This window comes from Ips typographus, linkage group LG1 (assembly GCF_016097725.1).
Source record: "Ips typographus isolate SLU linkage group LG1, UJ_Ityp_2.0, whole genome shotgun sequence".
Lineage (NCBI taxonomy): Eukaryota > Metazoa > Arthropoda > Insecta > Coleoptera > Curculionidae > Ips > Ips typographus.
Genome location: NC_138422.1, coordinates 1,328,387 through 1,353,542, shown reverse-complemented (window position 1 = coordinate 1,353,542; position 25,156 = coordinate 1,328,387). Strand labels below are relative to the sequence as shown.

Here is a 25,156-nt window from a genome sequence, read left to right as displayed (position 1 = left end):
TTAGCTCTTTTGTCATTATTGGTAATCCTCCGGAGAAAATGATAAAGTTGTACGTCGAATTCCATATAGTTTCTTCTCTTTTTCTGAATGTTTTTAAAAAATAGCCTAATATTAACAATTAACGTCATTGTATAAATCATAATAAATATTTCTATTTTTTTGGTCTACTTTAACTAACTAAACCACCCTGGACTGTTACATACTCATCAGTTTTCCAATAAAGCTTCTAGTCCTTGATGATGGTGTGAATATGCGACAGAAACGCCCGAAATCGCTATAAAGACATTTTTCTCGGCGTAAAACTTCATAAATTCCAAAAAAATTACTAAACCCCCAACGTGAAATCTATTTTTAGAAATTCACGTAGGGGGACAAAGACGTGAGCGCCCTAGTGTTTTACGGTATTGATTTCGGCGTAACCATGCGTCCCCTCTGTATAAAACGCGTCCTCGGGCTTTGGATACGAAAGGGGGACGACCAAACACAAAAAAACTCGTTGGTATACTTATTTACTAAGAATATTCAGTAGACATTTCAAAAAATTTGATTATTTATTGTTATGTGTAAAATTTGCTAGAAATTATTATACAGAATTCAACTGATTTTTCTATTCATACTATACAAACAAGAGTTTAAGCCAAAATTAAGAAGAAAGCGAGGAAAAAAGTATTCTTTCTCGAGTTTATAGTAAGTTACATTTATTGCCTTTCATTGTATGTATAGGAAATATTAATTAAGTTTCAAAAAATTAAAAAATTTCGAAGAATTTACAAGAAGTAAACCTTGACAAGATATTGCAACTGTGACGCATACAGTGTCATACATACTATTGCTAAGTCCACATGTGAAGTATTTGCGCAGATCATAGCACTGTTGTAGTAGTTTGTGATTGGTGAAAAAAAGCAGCTTTCTCGTTTGCTGCACTAAGATTTACGCAAATGCTACACAGTTTATTGCACGTGACATTATTATGAGCTGACTGAAAAAAAATAATTGACATGAAACATAATTAGAAAAACTTAAAATTATAAGTGAAAGTAATATTAATACTTGGAGGGGACGAGCGAGAGCCACCCTAACGGTTCGTCCCCGTCACCCCCCAACGCTCCCCTAAGTCGAGACCCACCTAAATTAATTCCAGAGGGTATTTTGGGCCCTTTCAGGAGGGGGCAGAGTAAAAATCGATGCGCCGCAGTGCCCCCCTCGACGAAGGGCGCTCAGTTTAGGGCCAGTTCGACGACAGACACTGTAAAGGCGACCCACTTCGCCCTTATTTAATCTATTTGAAAACGTTGCGCGTTTTTTATTTAAATACGTCAATTATAATAATAACACAAAAATTAAAACTAATTTACACCAAAAAAGTTAAATTTTCAAACGAGATGAAATCGCCATCCCCAACCGCACCACGACCTATTCGACTGTTACAGGAACGACACCAGGAGAACCTGGAGTACATGCTGGAGAATCTACTCCAAGATGAGACATTGAGTGACATTACCATACATTGCAACGACGGATCGGTGAAGGCTCACAAGCTAATTCTGGCCGCTTTCAGTCCTTACTTTAAAAAGGTAAAAAACGTTTTTTTTTTTAGAAAAATGAACGGACATCTCTGTAGTACGCCGTTGAGGTAATTTTCAGGAAAGCCATTCACTTTAAGCCTACTATACACCAAGTCAGGCCGTGATTATACTTGAATAATTTTCTGGTAGGTTTTCGAAGAACATCCAGAGCAACAGGTCGCCTTTATGATCCACGGTGTAGCAGTGAAACAAATTCGAAGCCTGATCGAACTGATGTATAAAGGAAACACCCAGGTGCCCCAGGAGATGACCGGAAAACTATGCGATATCGCCGAAGAGTTTGGCGTAAAAGGCATCGTCGACGAGGTGTGACCTTTTGTGCCTAATACAACCATCCTTTGACCACAACATCTATTACAGAACGAAAAGTTTCCCGGTGTAGCCAGAGATACACGGTTTAAAGGACAGAAGAGAGTTACGGTGGATTTCGAGACTAGTCCCAGTGACGTGCCTCCGGTGAAAATTATTACCAAAACCACTTCTGATCTCGATGAAACGCCAAAACAAGAGTCGGAGAACACATGGACAGCGTCTTCTCAGCCTAACCCGGAGCAACTGGTCGCTCTGCTACCAATGTCGCCAGAGGCCAGACGGAAAACCAAATGGGCCTTAAAACAGAGAAAGTACAAATGTTCTCTATGCCCTTCAAGGTGAGAGTAATATTCGCGTTAGTAATTTGTTATAACTACTAACTAATTTACGGAAAAATTACAAATGTTCATTTGTAAATGAGAAGAAGAAGAATTTTGAATATTTCGTTAAAGTTGTCAGTAATTCTTATTACTTCGTATTCTCTTACAGTTCTTTTTATTAGTCAGTTGTGAATAAATGTTTGCTTTTTACTTCAATCAAAACATGAAATCTAAAGGGATTTCTAAAAAAATAACAGACTTAACAACGGTTTCTGTAGAATATTTTTCTGTGGAATAAAATTGTTTTGAAATGAAAGTACTGGCCCTTAAACTGGCTTGTCAATCACTACATCTAATCTAACAGCACAGCTAAATAGTTGATATGAATAATATTAATTCATGTAGATTTCAAAAATAAAATAAAAAAGCGTCGACCACTTTGACGAATTGAACTAGCTATGACGTTTAATGACAGGCTTATAGTCACCTGACAGTTGTCAAAAACCACGCAGCTGTGACTCGAAATTACCAATCGAAAATAGTTCTACCGATCGGATAAATCACACTGTACATTGTATTTATAGTTCTATGGAGCGAAGTTTGAGAGTTGTGACATTGTGACGTATAAAAGTGTTCCTTATCGTCAGATCTGACAAATTTGGCTCCATGGAGCTGTAAACACAACTTACAGTGCAATTCTTCAAAGAAACACAGCTTGGTGAGTGAGTTTTGACAGTTATGACAGCTGTCACGTGATACAAGCAAAGTATTAAAGTGTTCCTTAACGTCCCAACTGTCAAATATTTCACTTCATGGAGCTTTAAACACAACTTCCAGTGTAATTTCTTCAATTAGCAACTATTTATAATTTCATAGTTTTAGATCACTGTTGAACGGGTTTTGCCAGTTATGACAGCTGTCACGTGATACAAGCAAAGTATTAAAGTGTTCCTTAACGTCCCAACTGTCAAATATTTCACTTCATGAAGCTTTAAACACAACTTACAGTGTAATTTCTTCAATTAGCAACTATTTATAATTTCATAGTTTTAGATCATTGTTGAACGGGTTTTGCCAGTTATGACAGCTGTCACGTGATACAAGCAAAGTATTAAAGTGTTCCTTAACGTCCCAACTGTCAAATTTCACTTCATGGAGCTTTAAACACAACTTCCAGTGTAATTTCTTCAATTAGCAACTATTTATAATTTTATAGTTTTAGATCTCTGATGAACGGGTTTTGCCAGTTATGACAGCTGTCACGTGATATAAGCAAAGTATTAAAGTGTTCCTTAACGTCCCAACTGTCAAATTTCACTTCATGGAGCTTTAAACACAACTTCCAGTGTAATTCCTTCAATTAACAACTATTTATAATTTTATAGTTTTAGATCTCTGATGAACGGGTTTTGCCAGTTATGACAGCTGTCACGTGATATAAGCAAAGTATTAAAGTGTTCCTTAACGTCCCAACTGTCAAATATTTCACTTCATGAAGCTTTAAACACAACTTACAGTGTAATTTCTTCAATTAGCAACTATTTATAATTTCATAGTTTTAGATCATTGTTGAACGGGTTTTGCCAGTTATGACAGCTGTCACGTGATACAAGCAAAGTATTAAAGTGTTCCTTAACGTCCCAACTGTCAAATTTCACTTCATGGAGCTTTAAACACAACTTCCAGTGTAATTTCTTCAATTAGCAACTATTTATAATTTTATAGTTTTAGATCTCTGATGAACGGGTTTTGCCAGTTATGACAGCTGTCACGTGATATAAGCAAAGTATTAAAGTGTTCCTTAACGTCCCAACTGTCAAATTTCACTTCATGGAGCTTTAAACACAACTTCCAGTGTAATTTCTTCAATTAGCAACTATTTATAATTTTATAGTTTTAGATCTCTGATGAACGGGTTTTGCCAGTTATGACAGCTGTCACGTGATATAAGCAAAGTATTAAAGTGTTCCTTAACGTCCCAACTGTCAAATTTCACTTCATGGAGCTTTAAACACAACTTCCAGTGTAATTTCTTCAATTAGCAACTATTTATAATTTTATAGTTTTAGATCTCTGATGAACGGGTTTTGCCAGTTATGACAGCTGTCACGTGATATAAGCAAAGTATTAAAGTGTTCCTTAACGTCCCAACTGTCAAATTTCACTTCATGGAGCTTTAAACACAACTTCCAGTGTAATTCCTTCAATTAGCAACTATTTATAATTTCATAGTTTTAGATCACTGTTGAACGGGTTTTGACAGTTATAACAGCTGTCACGTGATATAAGCAAAGTATTAAAGTGTTCCTTAACGTCCCAACTGTCAAATTTCACTTCATGTAGCTTTAAACACAACTTCCAGTGTAATTTCTTCAATTAGCAACTATTTATAATTTTATAGTTTTAGATCTCTGATGAACGGGTTTTGCCAGTTATGACAGCTGTCACGTGATATAAGCAAAGTATTAAAGTGTTCCTTAACGTCCCAACTGTCAAATATTTCACTTCATGAAGCTTTAAACACAACTTACAGTGTAATTTCTTCAATTAGCAACTATTTATAATTTCATAGTTTTAGATCATTGTTGAACGGGTTTTGCCAGTTATGACAGCTGTCACGTGATACAAGCAAAGTATTAAAGTGTTCCTTAACGTCCCAACTGTCAAATTTCACTTCATGGAGCTTTAAACACAACTTCCAGTGTAATTTCTTCAATTAGCAACTATTTATAATTTTATAGTTTTAGATCTCTGATGAACGGGTTTTGCCAGTTATGACAGCTGTCACGTGATATAAGCAAAGTATTAAAGTGTTCCTTAACGTCCCAACTGTCAAATTTCACTTCATGGAGCTTTAAACACAACTTTCAGTGTAATTTCTTCAATTAGCAACTATTTATAATTTCATAGTTTTAGATCACTGTTGAACGGGTTTTGCCAGTTATGACAGCTGTCACGTGATATAAGCAAAGTATTAAAGTGTTCCTTAACGCCCCAACTGTCAAATTTCACTTCATGGAGCTTTAAACACAACTTCCAGTGTAATTTCTTCAATTAGCAACTATTTCTAGTTTTATAGTTTTAGATCACTGTTGAACGGGTTTTGCCAGTTATGACAGCTGTCACGTGACGTAAGAAAAATATTCTTTAACGAACGAAAGTGTAGTTTCTCTAAGAAACACATCTCCTTGGCACTTTATATTTCCAAATAGTCCGAGTTCCATTGCTTTTTGATGATTATTTTAGCATTTTCTCCAAAAAGAATAAACTAAAAAAAAAATTTTCAATCTCTATTTGATCTGCAGTTTCAAAAGGGCATCACATTTAAGTCGACATCAGTTGGTTCACACTGGTGAACGTCCTTACGCTTGTGGACAGTGCGATAAAGCGTTTTCAAGGCACGACAAATTGAAGCACCACATTCGGAAAACTCACATTCTTAACTACCTAGGGAACATCATCGAAGGCTCCTCAGACCCGGACATATATGTAAGTTTTACGGTTTGTTTTCCTCTAAAAGTAGTTTGTAAATGTTTTCAGACTATGGGTCATGCTGAAGTGGCAGATAACTTTGAAGAACCGACCAGAATTACAAGAGAGGACCTGCTAGCAGAAATGGATAGTGAAGAACCAAAAAAAGATATTCAAGAATCTTCAGGTGAAGATTGTAAAACAAATTCCTCGTTGGAGATTGATCCGGTGGCTTCTACAGTAAACACGAAAAAAAGCAGAGGAAGACCCAGGAAATATCCAGCAGGTGCTACTCTAAATCACAGCATAGTCGATCAGATTTTAAAGGGATGTTTTTTAGCCTCGAAACCGTTGTTTAAACGACCTAGAGGACGTCCACGAAACTCAAGAGGTAACACAGTTACTGTAAACTGTGACTTTATCACCTGACTTCTTTTTAACACTAGGTCGTGGTGATAAATCACCAGGGGAACGAAGCAGCAGCGAAAACTACGACATCACCAACATGCCTTTCGGAGATTTGGAGTATCTTACCAAACCTTTAAACCCTGAAAATGTCGGTTGATCCTACGAAGATTGATTAGAATTTTTCATAAACACTTTTTTTAGTTTGAAGACAGTAGTCGATCCGTTGACGCTGATTTGATGGAACCCCTGGTACAAATCGAACTGGATGGCACCAAAAAATTGCACCGGGACTCAGATAAGGACGATGAGGAACCAGAGGAAACGGTCCAGGATAATTCTGCGGGAAGTTTCCTGAAAAAGATCGGTTTGTTGGAGAATAGCGCTCTAGCTAAAATGGAAATTGGCGAATGCACGATATCAGTCAGCAGTACCACCGGATATTCTTAATGACAAAATTGTTGAGTTTGTAATATAATTTTAATAATAATAATTGTAATATAAATGTTAATTTCATATAATATTTGGAGTTTTTTTATACAGTTGTGGTAAATCCAAAAGCGACCATAGGAAAACCGTGTAACGGACAGAGAAACGTAGCTAATTGCATGCGCGGGAGAAAGACAGTAAGTTTGTCGAGGGTATTGAATACTTACGGCGTTTGGCAACAGCGCGCTAAAAATATGGCCTACTTGATATTTTTTTCGTTTCCTGTCTTTCTCCCGCGCATGCAATTACCAACGTTTCTCTGTCCGTTACACGGTTTTCCTATGGTCGCTTTTGGATTTACCACACCTGTATAGGTAACAATGAATATTTGGTCACGTGATCACTCATTAGAAAGTCGGAATGATATCTTGTGACAGTCAAATTACAGCAGACTTCTATAAAATGACACATCGTCACAAAGTGTTTTCCATCTTGGTCTATCCCATTGATTTGTAATGTGGTTATCTCTCTCCTGTCGTGTCTCCTAATCCTTAATTTTCTATGAGTAATTTTGAAATCGAATACCTAGTGTTCATAACGACATTCAGAATTAATTTTAAATCTGTGCCACTGCAGTCTTTTAAAACTAGCGAAATGAAAGGTCTAAAAATATGACAAAAAACTCAAAAAGTGTATTTTTAATTTTCTGAAATAGTTTTGCTTAAAAATCTAATTGCTCTTTTATGAAAAATCCCATTACAGTACGGTTTGGTTTAAAGGAAATTTGAACAATAATGACAGTCAATCATTTTCTATTAAATTCAATTTGAAGCTCTACTCAATCATTTACGCTATTTTGTTACATGTATGTAAATAAGATCTAATTTTGCTTGCAAACATAATTCACTTTTATGTGAAATTGTATAATAATAATAATACGTTTATTTAGCAAATTGCTATACGGAATACAGAGATAAGTAAATATGTAAATAAGCAAAAATGTAAAAAAGTACAGTGTAAAATCAATTAAAAGCTAAAACTAAACACTTAAATATCTAAAATTTAAACAAAGTCACGACCTAACAAAATACAAAACTCAACAAAACCAGACAAACTGCCCAAAATCTATCAATAATTGCTGTAAAAATATCACAAATTTAGTCCACCTTCAAAAAGTTTCGCATTAATATTTTAAAAGTGTCAAGTTTTTTAGTATTTTTGATATGAGTCGGTAGTCCATTAAAATCGTGCAAACCCTTATATTAGAGAAGTTTTGTTTAAAAGAAAATTGAACCATATATCAGGACATAGTGACATTGGCACACGTCACGTGATGACTGTCTTACCTAAAATGTCAAAAAACCGGAATAAACCAGTAGGGAACGAGAAAAGTTAAAAAAAGACTTTTCATACTCAAGAAAATTGACAATTTGAAATACGTAACATTTTGGTAATAATTAATAATTTTAAGACTTTTCTTGACCGGACAATATGGTAGCACAGCATTTTTTGTCTTTTTTTGGTTTCTCCTGTTTAACCACAGTGTCAGCCTGTATAGGTGACATGGAGAAAAAGATGAACAAGAACAAAACAAATTAAATTCAAGAAAAAAAACCGAAACAACCAAAAAATCTAGAAACAGAAGAAAGGTAGTAGTACTGCTTGCACTTGTATAAAACCTAGATAATAAACAAAAAATTCTTTTGGATACACCCCTGTACGTGCAACGAGCAGGAAATATCTATCGATTTTGCTACACACACGGATGGAATACTCTAGAAAAGCATTCCTGTTTCCCACAAGAAATTTCAATGTCAGTGTGCTGATCTATCCTACCCCAAGAGCGAATAACCCCAATTATCACTACACACTGTAGAGTTAGTCGTTTTGTGTTCGTTTACTCAGGTGGTAAGTAGTATATCTCAAGGTTGTTGAACAGTAACAATATAATAGTTAAATTTATAAACCCAGATGGTTCGTAAAGGAATTTGTTTACTTTAATATTGTTATATGGCCAGTCAGTGTATACAAAAGCGATATAAAAAAAATCGTACGATGCCAATATTCGGGGAACAGATTATTTTCATTGGTTCACAGTTTATTATATCTCAGGAATTTGAATTACCGCGCTAAGCCACCCAAAATCTCCTTTGATTATAAACTAGTTGTAGTTTCATTCTGTAACGGTGCACAAGTCTCGAATTTTAGTTAAAGACAAAATGGAGCTAAAAGTGGACAGTCCCAACGTAAATTACACACCAGAATTCATTGAATCACAATACGAGTACCAGTACACTAGAGCTGAAAAAAATGGGAAAGAAATTTTGGTAAGTGGTTACAAATATTTAAAAAAAATATATTAATAATAATTATTGTCTTTGAAGGCAAGAAATGTTACTGAAAAACTAACATTTCGCACTGAACGTACAGTTCCTAAATTGGGAGTAATGCTAGTTGGTTGGGGTGGCAACAATGGTGCTACATTGACAGGAGCTTTGATCGCCAACCGTTTGGGTTTGTCCTGGCCCACCAAAAAAGGGGTGCAAAAACCCAACTGGTCTTTAATCCACTCCATCAACTCACACCCCCATCTATAATAACCTTATTCACAGGTTTGGTTCAGTCACCCAGGCATCCACAATCAGGATATCCGAAGATGTTTTCATCCCTCTCGCTAATATTTTACCAACAGTCAACCCTGATGATATAATAGTGGATGGATGGGATATCAGCTCCAAAAACCTGTTCGAAGCGGTTAAGAGGAGTCAAGTGTTTGAGCCCGCTTTACAGGAGCAGCTCAAACCCCATTTGGAAAATTTAAAACCACGAGCGGCAATTTTCAATCAGGATTTCATCGCAGATAATCAGGTTTGTTGCCCTTTGACTGTAAACAGTGTCACTAATTATAAAAATAAACAGAAAGACCGAGCTGATAACGTGCTGACCGGCTCCAAGCTGGAGCAAGTAGAAACCATAGTTCAAGACATTTTGAACTTTAAGCAAACCTCAAAGGTGGACCAAGTGATTGTGCTCTGGACCGCCAATACTGAAAGATACAGTAGCATCCTGGAAGGAGTGAATGACACCGTGAAAAACCTGAAAGCTGCAATCGAACGTGGACACGAGGAAATTTCCCCATCCACTTTGTATGCTTATGCAGCCATCAAAGCTGGCTGCACCTACATTAATGGATCCCCCCAAAATACTTTTGTACCTGGTTTAGTAAAGTACGCCGAGTCGAAAAAGGTGTTTATTGCTGGTAAGTAGGAAGGAAAAAAGGTTTTCAGATGAAAACTTTGAAGGTTTAGTTTTCTAGAATATTCTAGAAGTTTTTGGACTGTTTTGGGACTGTTTTAGAAGCCCCTATACAGTTCTCTAAGCTGCTTTAAGAACATTGAAAAACTTTAATTTGTTCCGAAATGTTTTAGCATTTTTTACACTGTTATGGAAGTTTTTAGACTGGTTTTAAAATCTTTTGGAAGCTTCTAGGCTTTAAGAATGTTTTGGGAGCAATTAGAGGCTCCTGAGACTATTCTGAAAGCTTTTAGACCGTTTTAGAAACGCCTGGAAGCTTCTAGACTGCTTTGAGAGCAAATCAAAGTGTCTCAATTATTCTGGAACAATCTAAGAGCTCCTATACTGTTCTCGAAGCTTTTAGCATGTTTTAGAAACTTCTAGAGGGTTCAGAAACTGACCCTTAAAGAGATTAAAATTGCCATAACTTTTTTTGTAAAAAGTCTTAATAAAAAAATTAGCTCAGCTTTTTTGACGTCACAATGACGTAATTTGACAGTTGTTCATATTATGGTTTTGCTAAATTACGTCATCGTGACGTCAAAAACGCTCTGCTCGCTCCATGGAGCTTGAAAACGAGTGCGGGGTTACACTTTTGGAGAAAAACTTCAAAAATGTCGTTTTACGTGCGGATAGGGCCAAGAAATGGTTAAACGTCAAGCAAAATGTGTAGGATCACCGCCCTCTATACTAGAAAGCCTAAAATGTCACTTTTAATGGCGGCGTTAGCGGTTTTCGTGTTATACACAAACGTATGCAGATGTAGTAAGAAATAAGTTTTTTTTTAAATTATTTCGTGTAGTTGATTGCAAGTTGTGAGTGAAAAATCAAAGAAAGGCTTATTCCTGATCCAGATATGTAGAGATAGAGCCTTTTATAGAGCTTTTTCCTGAATTGCTGTTTCAATGTGGCTTGAAAAACTTATGAACGGCAGCAAACAAAAATAACTCACGCAAATAACCTCAAGTGTTGATTTTAAACCGTAAAAATTCATCTAATCCTCAAAAAACTCAATTTCCACAATACAAACAAACGCAAACTGTCACCACTATTTCCGCCATTTTGGAATTTTTGACAAGCACCCTCTAGGCTTTCTAGTATAGTAGGCGGTGGTAGAATACGACGTTGCAAATGGCGATTATAAATGTAAAGCTGACATTACTTGACAGATTACATTGAAGAGCGATACATTTTGATTAATTATTATGATGAAGAACAAAAAATGCGTTTGGAATATTGTTTCTTATCAACTGTTTGTATGTAATTTCCAGGTGATGACTTTAAGTCGGGACAAACCAAATTAAAAAGCGTCTTGGTTGACTTCCTGGTGAGCGCAGGCATTAAGCCAGTTAGTATTGTCAGCTACAATCATTTGGGCAATAACGACGGTAAAAACTTGAGTGCCCCAGCTCAATTCAAATCTAAAGAGGTAATGTAATTTGTAAAATTTGCAAGAAAAGTTGACATAATCGTGTAAACAACCAGATTTCAAAAAGTAATGTTGTGGACGACATGGTAGCGTCCAATGAAATTCTCTACCAGCCGGGGGAGAAACCTGATCACGTGGTGGTCATAAAGTACGTGCCCTACGTAGGTGACTCCAAACGGGCTTTAGACGAGTACACTTCGGAGATTATGATGGGCGGATTGAACACTCTGGTGGTGCACAACACGTGCGAGGATTCCTTGCTGGCCGCTCCGTTGATGTTAGATCTGGTCATTCTGGCTGAACTTTTTTCAAGGATCCAGGTGAAGCGGCAGAATAGTCCGAACAATTCCTACTCCAATCTGCATCCAGTGTTGTCGGTGTTGAGTTATTTATGCAAAGCTCCTCTGGTGAGATCCAGTTGTTTTGTAGCTTTTTGAACGATGAATCGGGTCCAAAATAAGTGGTATGATCTAAAAATCACAATAAAGATGAAATCACGTGATCTTTGGATCTGAAATCACAAACCATAAGAAAACTGATGATAGGGTTTTGACATATTGTAATTTTTTGACAGGTTCCAGAGGGGACTCCCGTGATAAATGCCCTTTTCCGGCAAAGGGCCGCTATCGAAAATATCTTAAGGGCATGCGTGGGGCTACCACCTGACACCAACATGACCTTAGAACATAGGGTTCCATTTCTTATTTCAGAACAACACAATTCTGAACCTAAAGCCAAAAAATTGAAACTGGCCAATGGGCAGTGAGATTTTCAATGACTCAAAATATTGTAAAAACTTTGTAAAAGTTTTTTATACCACTTTAAAAAGTTGTTTTGTTAAGATAAAATGTACCTAATAAATGTTATATCTTGTGCATAGATTTGTCATATTTTTTAGTAATTTATACATGACTGAAATAAGTTCATATATTCCATATTTTGAAATGATTTCATAAATTCCAAACAATTCTGGTGAACAGATTATGTCAGTTGATCAATTTACAAAAGAAAATGAAACAAAAAAAAAGCTCATATATGGAAATTTTAAAGTTTTACATAGGAACTTTTACAACGAGAGAGAATCATAGAAAATCAATGTTCCTAACAAAGATGGAAACAACCTGACCACTTTATTATAGCTAGATAGATATTTTATTATTTTGATTGATCTGTTCAAATCAAATAATAAATAAATAATCAAACTGAAATTTTTCATTTCGTTTTCTTATTTTTATTTTTTTTTGATGTTTTACATTTTTAAATAGAAATCCACCTCATTTAAAAATGCAATTTCGACATTGAAAATTATCAATTTTGCAAATTGTCAAATTAAAATTTTGCAAAAATTTGGTTTTAAAAAAAAATTTCAAACTAGTCACGTGACCCTGTTAAATACAATCACTGACTCAAACCTACGCATTTGACGTTTGACAATAATAAATCCACAGGTGGTTTTTTCCCCAGTTGGGTGCATGGTTGCCAAATTGCCAATTTGCACAATTTACTGTTGTGACAACTTTCGCTTTGCAAAAGAAATTAATTGTTATAAATACTCAATAAAAACTCAATGACGACGAGAGAGAAACATTGCAAATTAATTGTTCTCGACAAAGACAGATTAACTAGAACACTCATTTTTCAGCAAACCTACGCTTTTATTTTAGTAATTTTGCTATACATTTTTGTTCAATTTAATAAAAATTGATACTCGTAGGAATAATGTTGTATTTTAACACATGCGGAAAGCGTCTCTTCCGCCTTTTAACTGCTTGCCCGAACTCCCCAACCCTCGTGCAATAAAGTACTACAAAACAATGCTACTACGTTCCGCACTTGTTACGTTAGGTTAGGTTAACGACTATTGGAAACTGATGAAATCTAACAAACGGACAGGATTTTACACGAGAGTTGGCAACCGTGTGTAGTCACATGCAATCAGCTGGTCTGTCACGTGCTTTGCGTGGTGCCAATACAGTGTTGCCTTGCTTTATATGTTTGATTTTGGTTTTTGGTGAATTAAGCTACAAACTGTACAAACATTATATTTATTTCTTTTACTGCAACTGCAAAATTGTTATAAAAACAATGCTATAATTTTCGTGGTTACAAAACAATTAAATCCCTCACTTCAAGTCTAAATAATATGTGCCTAAACACTGTAAAACATAAAACTGTGGCAACGCAGCATAGGTGACGTTTTGACATTCTCTGGAACAGATTTCGTAATCAAAATTTTTCCTAATTTTCGTGACGCAAAAATCGAAAATTCTGCGGTCCCGAGATAAAATTACGTCTACGAATTGAAAAAGCGGGGGCATTCGGCCTTCGTCCCAAGTCCAACGGAGGCGCCGTCCCATTTGCAGGTTATTTTCGTTCAGTCAGATCGCGCAAGTGCGTCAAGCGTCACGTCGTTCAGAGTTCGGCCGCACACAGCTAGAAACCACCAGTGGGTGCTCAAAGTGGCTCCATAGGCCCCAATTTCAACTCCCGTTAGTCGAAACAGTCGTTTTTCTACGCCATGGCGTACTGTATGCGAGTTTTGCATCGCCATGTAAGTAGATTTTTTTACTTTATTCTGTATGGTAAGGTGTACTTGGTGTTTCACACTGGACAGTTACATAACTAGGATTTAATACAACGTTGCTAGTTTTGCTAACAAATATGTATGTTTTGTTTCTCCACTTAATCAAAATTGAGGTATTCTAGAGTGTCTGTCATTCATGTACTTGAAAATCCCAGGAGAATCCTCATTAAACACAATTAAATGAAAAACTCAAGTCTTGTCTGAATCTAGTTTGGTCAGCACTGTGCATTGGAATAATGGTTTTAAACACTTTAAGTCACTGTGATTCTAGCACTATTACACTTTCTTAAGAGACATTTTCTAGTGCACGGGTTGTCATTGTGAAGGTTATGTTTTTGCCTGTGTTTACTAGGGACTAAAAAAAAAGTTACACCAAGTGCCAACAAGTGAAATGACTGGGCGAGCAGCCAAATTGAAAATTGCCACTTAATTCATAATCTCTAGAACAAGCAGACATCAGACCAGACTTATCAATGTAAATTATCAATTCAATTTGCAGGGGGGAAAAGCCAGTGCAGTTCTCCAAGATGTCCAGGTGCGATGTTTCCACGTATCGCCGTTGGCGGCAGCCGCCATCAAGACCGCAATGTCAAAGTTTGACACCGATCCCCTGCCCTATGACAAGCTGGTCAAGAACCTGGAGGTGGTCAAAAAGCGGTTGAACCGCCCTTTGACCTTGTCCGAAAAGGTTTTATACTCCCATCTGGACCAACCTGACACCCAAGTGAGTAATTTTTATTATATATTTGTAAACAGCAAATATTTGGTAAACTAATAGTGCAGTTTGTATTGTTATCACGAAGGCAAGGTTCAGGCTTGTTATGTGTTTGCACTAGGTTAAAGTCTGGCCACTGGCAAAAATATACAATTTGACCCAGAAAAATGGCAGGTTGAACCTTATACTTGTTGATAATTTTGTGCTCAATTAATAATAAATTTAGTTCATATATTTCATGTCTATTCTTGTTTGTGAAAAGTTTAACAAAACTAAGAATTTGGGATGTTTAAGAACAAAAAGAGGAGGATAAATCTTGGAAATATCCCTTTTGTCACTTTTGGAATAATCCCAGAAGCTTCTACAAGTGTCTTAAATCTTTCCAGAGTTGTTTTAAATTGTCAGAAGCCTCTAGGAGTGTTTTGAGTGTGCCAAAGACCTCTAAATGCAACTGAGAACTTCCTGAAAAGTTCCAGAATTCTCTACAACTGTCTGAAACTTTCCCATAGCAGTTTTAAATTACCAGAGGCCTCTAAGATCATTTTGACAGTTCCATAGGCATCTCAATATTATGGAGTACTTTCCAGTTTCCAGAAACGTGCCAGAGGCCCCTTGGATGATTTTGAAAGTTTTATAGACCTCTAAACGTTATTGAGAACCTTCTAAAACGCGCCAGAGCTGTGTTAAACCTTCCCAGGGCTGTTTTAAATTGTCAGAGGCCTCTAGAACCATTTTGGAAGTGCTAAAGGTCTCTAAATAATACTGCAAACCTTCTAGAAATTGTCGGCTGTTTTAGATTCATTAAGAAAGTGCCAGTGGCCTCTAAATGCTACTGACAACCTTCTAAAAAGTGCCAGAGCCTTCTACAACTGCTCTGAACCTTGTATTGTCTCTGCAAGTGTTCTAAACTTTTTAAGAATTCTTTAATTGCTGGTATACAAATTTTGATTGGTTGGTCAGTAAAACCTTAAAACAAGTCCTTTTCATACATGCAATTTTGAAGAACGTCTCAAAACTTTCAAACTGAAATTACTTAACTTAATTGATTAGGTAACTAGACAATGTTAACACTTGAACCGATTACAGGAAATAGAAAGAGGAAATTCATATCTGAGATTGCGTCCCGATAGGGTGGCGATGCAAGATGCGACCGCCCAAATGGCCATGTTGCAATTCATCTCGTCCGGTTTGAAAAAAGTGGCCGTGCCCAGCACCATCCACTGTGATCACTTGATCGAGGCTCAAGTGGGGGGAGTTAAAGATTTGGCCCGCGCCAAAGACCTCAACAAAGAAGTCTACGAATTTTTGAGTTCCGCCGGTAACAAATATGGCGTCGGCTTCTGGAAACCAGGATCCGGTTAGTGAACGTTTATGTCTACACGCAAACATTATGTTAATCTATTAGATAATTGTGCTTTAAGTTTGCTTTTGGATTTATTGAGGTTTTAAATCTAATCAGGTATCATTCATCAAATTATCTTGGAAAACTACGCTTTCCCTGGTTTGTTGATGATCGGAACTGACTCGCACACTCCTAACGGAGGTGGATTGGGCGGTTTATGTATTGGAGTGGGTGGTGCCGACGCCGTCGACGTCATGGCTAGCATTCCTTGGGAGTTGAAATGCCCTAAAGTTATTGGAGTACATTTGACTGGTATTTAACCCTCTTTTGTACACTAAATCGCAAACATCTAACCATCCAAAAATAGGTAAACTATCTGGATGGACTTCACCTAAAGACATCATTCTTAAAGTAGCCGACATTTTGACTGTAAAAGGAGGTACCGGAGCTATCGTGGAATACTATGGACCTGGAGTGGATTCAATTTCTTGCACAGGTTTGTTCGCAACACGACAAAATTAGCCCAGAGTAACTAGAGTGTCTTTGAAGGTATGGCAACTATTTGTAACATGGGAGCGGAAATCGGGGCAACCACTTCTCTCTTCCCGTATAACAGCAGAATGGGTGATTATCTCAAGGCAACCAGTAGAGCCGCAGTAGCTCAAGAGGCCGACAAAGTGCAAAAAGTTTTGTTGAACTCGGACGCAAGTAAGGCTACTCCAAATATACTTGAGTAAAAAATGTCGCTACTTCTGGATATATTTAGACGCACCTTACGATCAAGTTATCGAAATCAATTTGGACACATTGGAGCCGCACATTAACGGACCTTTCACTCCTGATTTGGCCAGCCCCATCAGCAAGTTGGGGGAGAACGCCAAGAAGAACGGTTGGCCGTTGGAAATCAAAGTTGGATTGATTGGATCGTGCACCAACAGCTCCTACGAAGACATGGGTATGCATAAGTTTTTCCAATTGAATTTAATGTAAAATATAGTCAGAATTTTAAGTCGGAAGTGACTGATGATCAAGTGCCTTGAAAATCACATGATCATGAGAGTTTCAGTTTAACGATCATTCATTCAGTGAATAGGTGTGCTTGCACTCACTTAAAGATCTCTTCTACTCCTAATAACATAATGTATTATTAATGTTCATTGATTTTGTGCTGTGTTATTGTACTTTGCACAATAAAGCAAAAATAGAAATTTGACATAGAAGAAGAATATAGAAGTATATAGAAGATGATATATGCTTCTGAAGCAGTGTAGAAAATTTAAAAATTTTCCAAAACACACTAAAAACCTGAAAAAGCTTTGAAAACTTTCCAAAACAATTTAGAAGCTTCCCAATGCTTCTGAAACAGCCTATAAGCTTCAAACACTCTTAGAACAGGCCAAGATCGTTCAATATGCTCTTTAAGCTGTCCAAAAACCTTCTATATGCTTCTGAAGCAGTCTTGAAAATTAAAAATTTTTTCAAAACACTATAGAAACTTCAAAAAGCTTCTAAAGCCTTTCAAAACAGTTTAGAAGCTTACAAATGCTTCTGAAACAGCCTAAAAGCTTCCAAAAACTTTTAGAACAGGCCAAGATCGTTCAATATGCTCATTAAGTTGTCCAAAAACCTTGTAAATGCTTCTGAAGCAGTGTAGAAAAATTAAAAATTTTCTCGAACACTCTAAAGACCACGAAAAGCTTTAAAAGCCTTCCAAAACAGTTCAGAATTGTACAAATGCTTCTGAAACAGCCTAAAGGCTTCCAAAAGCATTTAGAAGAAGCCAAGATCGTTCAATGTGCTCTTTAAGCTGTCCAAAAACCTTGTAAATGCTTCTGAAGCCGAGTAGAAAATTAAAAAAATTTCCAGAACGCACTAAAAACTCCAAAAAGCTTTGAAAGCCTTCCAAAACAGTTTAAAAGCCTATAAATACTTCTGAAACAGCCTTAAAGATTCCAAAAACTTTTAGAACAGGCCAAGATCGTTCAATATGCTCTTTTAACTATCCAAAAACCTTTTAAATGCTTCTGAAGCAGTCTTGGAAATTAAAAATTTTTTCAAAACACTATAGAAACTTCAAAAAGCTTCTAAAGCCTTTCAAAACAGTTTAGAAGCTTACAAATGCTTCTGAAACAGCCTAAAAGCTTCCAAAAACTTTTAGAACAGGCCAAGATCGTTCAATATGCTCATTAAGTTGTCCAAAAACCTTGTAAATGCTTCTGAAGCAGTGTAGAAAAATTAAAAATTTTCCAGAACACTCTAAAGACCACGAAAAGCTTTAAAAGCCTTCCAAAACAGTTTAAAAGCCTATAAATACTTCTGAAACAGCCTTAAAGATTCCAAAAACTTTTAGAACAGGCCAAGATCGTTCAATATGCTCTTTTAACTATCCAAAAACCTTTTAAATGCTTCTGAAGCAGTGTATGAAATAAAAAAAAAATTCAAAACACTCTAAAAACCCCAAAAAGCTTTGAAAGCCTTCCAAAACAGTTTAAAAGCCTATAAATACTTCTGAAACAGCCTTAAAGCTTCCAAAAACTTTTAGAACAGGCCAAGATTGTTCAATATGCTCTTTAAGCTGTCCAAAAACCTTTTATATGCTTCTGAAGCAGTCTTGGAAATTAAAAATTTTTTCAAAACACTATAGAAACTTCAAAAAGCTTCTAAAGCCTTTCAAAACAGTTTAGAAGCTTACAAATGCTTCTGAAACAGCCTAAAAGCTTCCAAAAACTTTTAGAACAGGCCAAGATCGTTCAATATGCTCATTAAGTTGTCCAAAAACCTTGTAAATGCTTCTGAAGCAGTGTAGAAAAATTAAAAATGTTCCAGAACACTCTAAAGACCACGAAAAGCTTTAAAAGCCTTCCAAAACAGTTCAGAATCTTACAAATGATTCTGAAACAGCCTAAAGGCTTCCAAAAGCATTTAGAAGAAGCCAAGATCGTTCAATGTGCTCTTTAAGCTGTCCAAAAACCTTTTAAATGCTTCTGAAGCCGAGTAGAAAATTAAAAAAATTTCCAGAACACACTAAAAACCCCAAAAAGCTTTGAAAGCCTTCCAAAACAGTTTAAAAGCCTATACATACTTCTGAAACAGCCTTAAAGCTTCCAAAAACTTTTAGAACAGGCCAAGATTGTTCAATATGCTCTTTAAGCTATCCAAAAACCTTTTAAATGCTTCTGAAGCAGTGTATAAAATTTAAAAAAAATTCAAAACACTCTAAAAACCCCAAAAAGTTTTGAAAGCCTTCCAAAACAGTTCAGAATTTTACAAATGCTTCTGAAACAGCTTAAAAGCTTCCAAAAACTTATTGGATGGTTTAAAACACTTGTAGAAACTTTTGTCAATTTTTGGTGAGTTTTTGAGTAGTACTTAGATGCCTTTGGAATTTACAAAATAATTTTAAGACCTCTGACAATTAAAAAAAAAAAAAAAATCCTAAAAAGTTTCTGACCCTAGTAATTCCTATCAAAAATGTTAAGTAGTAGCGTTATAAACTGCAAGATGGCGATTAGTGTCAAAAGTTGGATTTTCAGCCTACCGTAGATTATTTCAGTATAATTGTTCAAACTTGAAACATGTCAAACATTAGATTGACAGCCTTGTTATCATTTTAAATGGTGGAACAAAACTGATAGTTACGGACAACTTTAAAACATTATTTAGAGACAAAATTGTGACTGTAACACGATTATCCTCCCACATTCGCATCTGCTATCCAATTCGAAACTATAAACCGGATTTTTAGTTATAAGAAGTCCATTGTCTCGCAGTGGATGTGTATAACTACCAAATAAACGCAATATTTTACTGTTTACTGCAAAAAAAAAACACGTCAGTGAAAATCATACTTCAATTCGGTAAATTTAAATTAGATCTAAATGAGGGAGATTTTAGGTAGGTGCGCTAGCATCGCCAAGGAGGCCATGAAGCACGGCATCAAGTCAAAGATTCCATTCAACGTCACTCCCGGATCGGAACAGATCCGCGCCACAATCGAAAGGGACGGCATCTCCAAAACTTTAACCGAATTCGGAGGCACCGTAAGTTTTGACAGGTGTCATAGTTGCCGTTGTTTTATGATTGGTTCGTGTAGGTATTGGCTAATGCTTGCGGACCTTGCATCGGCCAATGGGACCGTAAGGACGTAAAGAAGGGCGAAAAGAACACGATCGTAACCTCTTATAATCGTAACTTTACCGGGCGTAACGACGCCAACCCCGCCACTCACGCATTCGTAACTTCGCCCGAATTAGTTACTGCACTCAGTATCGCCGGCACTTTGGACTTTAACCCTCTCACCGATCAACTTACCGGTAATTTATTTTGTTTACTGTACTGTGGATTTTTTATTTGGTCCGTTTATTGTAAGGTTCCGACGGTAAGAAATTCAAATTGTCCTCGCCCTTCGGCGATGAGCTGCCCGCCAAAGGCTTCGACCCCGGCCAGGACACTTACCAACCTCCCGTAGCGGACGGCAGTCAACTGTCCGTGAACGTCGATCCTAAATCGAACCGTTTGCAATTGCTCGAACCCTTTGACAAGTGGGACGGCAAAGACCTCGAAAACTTGGTCGTTCTTATCAAAGTCAAAGGCAAGTGCACCACCGATCACATTTCTGCCGCGGGACCTTGGCTCAAATACCGTGGACACTTGGACAACATTTCCAATAACATGTTTATCGGGTAAGCAATTTGCTACAACATCTCACACCAACCAAAAAACAACACATTTTATTTACAACCATATATGTAATGCTGTCATTACTAACGTCATTGAAGGTTAGGAAGTATCATATTGCGCACCTCTACTTCCCGCCCTCTAAAATTGTGTGATTGTTAATATTTTTGAAAAAAAATAAAATTATTGAATCAAATCTTTTTTAATGTCAGATAAAGTCGGATCGATATTCAGTTCGCAAATAATAAATTGAGAAAAATGTCCTGGATTACAACTCGAATTGTATGCATTCTAACGGTTATAATGCCTATAATACATTACAATACTAAAATTAACATGATCTAAACTAAAACAAACTACTTATTGAAATTAATGGTTACATTTGAATTATTATAAGTGTTTATAGAAATATTTAGGCCAGTACCAGCACTGGCGTCTCCAACAGTTGTCTCTTTGGTCGACAAATTAATTTGCTGCTGAATGACTGAGGTTTGTGAACTACTTGCAACAGCTTCAGAAGACACGGCACGTTGGGACAGCATAACGGCAGTTTTGGTTTTATTCTCCATTGAGCTATCCACATAACCTTCTGCCACAGTACTAGATTTCCATCCTCCCAGCCTTTTTAATTGGAGTACATTTGCTCCACTGTTGGCAAGTAACGTAGCGGCGGTTCTTCTTAAAGCGTGGCCTGTAAAACCTTTGGAGTTCTCTAAATTCAAAAAAATAGCAATTTTTTGGGAATAATTAGCTATTGTATTGTACCCAATTGGTTGATTTCTTGCTATTCCTCCTCTAAGCTGAACAAAAAGTCTATCGATTTCTATGTTTTCTCTCAAATTTATGTAGTCTCGAACGATCTTCACCCATATTGGATCAGTAATGAGAAATGATCTACTTGTATGTGTTTTGGAATCTGGAATCTCAACCGAAATTTTTTCTTCAAAAAAAGTAACATCCAACATTTTCATTTTCACTAATTCGTCCGTCCGACAAGCTTCAGATACACCTATTATTAATGCGACCTAAAACAATAAGAAGAATATAATACCATAATAACTGTGCACTTGTATAAGCTCAAACACTATTTTTTTAAAATACCTATTTAAAGATCACAAATATCTTACCTTTATCGGTAGAAGATTATTTGGAGCTTTGTTTAAAAAATGCCCTATATTTTTCCTAGAAAATACGTTCGATTTTTTGGGCCTGAAGTCCACATTTTGACGTTTTAGAAAGGTCCCATGTTTTGAAATATCAGTTTTTTCTTCAATTTGTAGCATCGTTCGTATCATAATGTACATTGCCCACAAAGTGGGCGGCTTCTTTTGTCTGGATTGTTCTCCAAAATATGCTAAGAGTACACTCTCGGAACTGGTATTCTTCACTTTTTTTTCTTCGCACCACTTCCTATATAATTCAATAGCTTACTTACTTACTTTTCTCTGGCACCAAGCCGTGTGCTAATGCGTCAGCAGCCTGTCGTATTTCTGGCGGGGTACACGTCAATTCTTCACCGGAGGACATTTTTCTCAATTTATTAATCCGGAAATGAATATCGATCTAACTTTTTCTGACATTTACTTATATTGGTGAGTTGTTTCCCACATAGTTACAGTAACAATATAGCTGATTGATTATTCTGAGAAAAATGCCTGCTTGGTAGTTTTCTGTTAAATGTAATATTCTAGATCTGTTCAGAATGAAACAATGATTTGTAAATTTTGATAGAAATATGATGGTTGTAAATAAAATACTATACAATGTGTGTGATATACTATTGTGTGTAATATACTATTACATTTTAGTGCCACTAACGCTGAAAACAATGAAATGAACAAAATCAAAAACCAACTGACTGGCGAATGGGGTGGAGTCCCAGACGTAGCCCGTGACTACAAGGCTAAAGGAGTAAAATGGGTGGCTGTCGGAGACGAAAACTACGGCGAGGGTTCCTCCAGAGAGCACGCTGCTCTTGAGCCGCGTCACTTGGGAGGCAGAGCCATTATCGTAAAATCCTTCGCGCGTATCCACGAAACCAACTTGAAAAAACAAGGTCTCTTGCCTTTGACCTTTGCCAATCCTAGTGACTACGACAAGATCCAGCCTACCGACAAGATAAGTCTGAAAAATTTAAAGAGTTTGGCGCCCGGAAAACCGGTCGAGTGCGAGATCAAACACCAGGACGGATCCGTGGACAAGATCTTGCTTAATCACACCTTGAATGACCTCCAAATTACCTGGTTCAAGGCGGGAAGCGCTTTGAACAGGATGAAGGAGATTGCGGCCGGTAAAGCTTAGAAAGGGACTATTTGTACTTTTTAAGAGCCCCAAGACTAAGCCCCTTTCCGAGAGAGACTGTTTTTTTTTGTTGTTGTTCGTGTTGTTGAATGCGGTGAACCAAATTGAAAGACTTTCGGCGTAGAGCTTGTAATATTTCGGTAGTTCAACCAATGTAAGTACGAAATGTTTTAGGTAATTTTAATTTCTCCGTCAATCATTGTTTATTGTTGTCGACGCCTTTCCCTGTATATATTTAATTATACGAGGATGTTTTTTCAACACTGAGATTTTTAAGACAATAAATTATGAAAATTAACTTGGATGTGTTTTTTTTTTTAAGAACACAATATTTGCAATTGATTTACCAGTCAACATTTTCTACTTAAAAAAGGAGGACGGAAGCCCTCGTGTTCTACCCTATCGCCCTCATGCATTATTGTCCTTATAATACCCTTGGTATCTTAATTACTATTATTTAAGATGCCACTTTTTTCCCTTTAAAACAAATTTAGGTTTAGGTTTTTTAGTTTCTAGGTTTTCTAATCTAGTTTTTATTTTACTGTTTTCTGAAGAGTCTTCTAAAATAACGACACTAAAGACATGAATAGTTGTTTTTAACAACACACACCGACAAAATTAGGGGAATGGTCAAAATTTACAATTAGTTTAACATCAATTTTCTCTGTAACGCTTCGATCGATTTCCTTCATATTTTTTATATATTGCAGCTTGATTCTTGATGAATACATCTGCCTTATTACCTTTTTTAAATGGTTTAGCGTTTATATCATATACAGAGACGTAAAGGAAGAAATTTTTGGTGTTTTTTGAGACACCTTGTGGATTAAAGAACTGACAATTGACATCACTTTGGCTGGCCTATTCACTCTGATGTCTCAATTATTAGAAAAAATACAGGGTATCAAAGAAAAGGTCGATATTTATCTTAATTTCACCAACGTCGACACTCGAATTGAATATGAAATTCATGTCGTTTCTCTGAGAACTTTCTACTTTAAGTTTTATGCGTCCTTTACACTTTATCCAAGCTTAGGACTGGTCCAATTTGTGTTTTATAATAAACCGGAGGGTGTTTAAAGGTCAACTAGTCAAAAGAATCACATCAACAAGGTTCAAAACACAAAAAATATAAGAACCTGTAGGGCATAAAAATTTTCAAAATTGTTTCAGTAACGCGCCCTTATCAGGGCAGTCATCCATCTCCTCATGCTTCTGATGACATTATCAATCATGTCTTTGAGACAGATTGTCCCAAATCTCAACCAGAGCAACTGCTACTTGTTCGGAATATTGAACTGCAGGAGTTATGAACCTTTTTTTTTTTTTCTTTCTCCATGGGTCTGTCGGCTGTCAGCTCCAGATAGCACGTAAGCCTAATGGCTTATTGTACTGTCCCCATGTTTGTGGTGCTTTAGTTACACCAGTCCATTATCCCTGTTTCCCGTACGAGGTGAAGAAGGTCCTTGCTTGGTGCTCTTTGTATCTCTTTCAAGTTATGAACCTTAATCGTCTACCTAACATGTCCCTGACATGTTCAATCGGATTAATATTTGGAGAACATGCCGGCCACGCCATTGTTCTTTTTCTGACGACATTGAAAAAGTCGGAGACACGAGCCTTGTGAGGGAGGGCATTGTCGTGCATTAGCAAAAAGTTTTCTCTGAACATTTCGAATATATTCCATTTGCATTTAAAGCTCCATTAACAACCACCAACTCTGTTCGTGCCTCTAAGCATATTCCATCCCAGACCATCACACTGAGCTTCCACCATAGGAGGCAGTGGGAGTAAAATTAAATTGTTCATCTTGTTCTCCTTGGTGGTGATATAACCTTTCCCTGCCGTCGATGGAATTAACACAAAATTGACTCTCATCTGTGAACAAAAAGCATTTAGCCTTCTGCTGTACTGTTTTACGCCTATTCAATAATGTTTGCAAGACTATGAATCTGTCATATCTAGCCGTGGTTGACCGTTTTCTTCTATGACCTCGTCTCCTCACATACTCTCCCGATTGTCTCCAACGTCTTACATTACGATAGATTCTGATTTTCCTAACATGTCAGCAACATCGCTGTAACATGTTGGATTTTTAACAATCAAAATGATGAATGTTCTTGACTTTCGCTTGGCAATAACCAAACCGCTAAAACAGGTGTGGAAAAATGAGATCAATATCCACATTTTCTTCGAAACCCTGAATTTTCTTTGAAAATTGAGATATCAGAAGGAATAAAAAAAGGAAATGTTCAGAAAATAACGGGCTACAATTTGCTGTTATAAACTAT

At 36.6% G+C, this 25,156-nt stretch overlaps 3 protein-coding genes across 3 annotated transcripts; all 3 read left to right on the top strand.

The window, feature by feature from the left end:
• Positions 1–972: 972 nt before the first annotated feature.
• On the top strand, positions 973–6,615 carry LOC145728022 (uncharacterized). Its single transcript, XM_081977951.1, has 8 exons — positions 973–1,574; positions 1,716–1,892; positions 1,947–2,236; positions 5,524–5,707; positions 5,759–5,975; positions 6,030–6,080; positions 6,136–6,245; positions 6,299–6,615. The coding sequence occupies exons 1-8, from the start codon at positions 1,383–1,385 to the stop codon at positions 6,542–6,544; spliced, it is 1,467 nt and encodes a 488-aa protein (XP_081834077.1). The 5' UTR covers positions 973–1,382; the 3' UTR covers positions 6,545–6,615.
• A 1,657-nt stretch (positions 6,616–8,272) lies between these two features.
• Positions 8,273–12,125, top strand: Inos (Inositol-3-phosphate synthase). The gene is made up of 8 exons (XM_081989509.1): positions 8,273–8,431; positions 8,732–8,850; positions 8,908–9,080; positions 9,136–9,391; positions 9,443–9,782; positions 11,089–11,246; positions 11,303–11,653; positions 11,821–12,125. The coding sequence occupies exons 2-8, from the start codon at positions 8,743–8,745 to the stop codon at positions 12,010–12,012; spliced, it is 1,578 nt and encodes a 525-aa protein (XP_081845635.1). The 5' UTR covers positions 8,273–8,431; positions 8,732–8,742; the 3' UTR covers positions 12,013–12,125.
• A 1,337-nt stretch (positions 12,126–13,462) lies between these two features.
• LOC145735530 (putative aconitate hydratase, mitochondrial) lies at positions 13,463–23,163 on the top strand. Its single transcript, XM_081989468.1, has 11 exons — positions 13,463–13,797; positions 14,330–14,554; positions 15,632–15,902; positions 16,005–16,199; positions 16,255–16,383; positions 16,437–16,595; positions 16,654–16,842; positions 19,782–19,927; positions 19,981–20,200; positions 20,257–20,569; positions 22,373–23,163. The coding sequence occupies exons 1-11, from the start codon at positions 13,765–13,767 to the stop codon at positions 22,863–22,865; spliced, it is 2,373 nt and encodes a 790-aa protein (XP_081845594.1). The 5' UTR covers positions 13,463–13,764; the 3' UTR covers positions 22,866–23,163.
• The last annotated feature ends 1,993 nt before the right edge of the window (positions 23,164–25,156 follow it).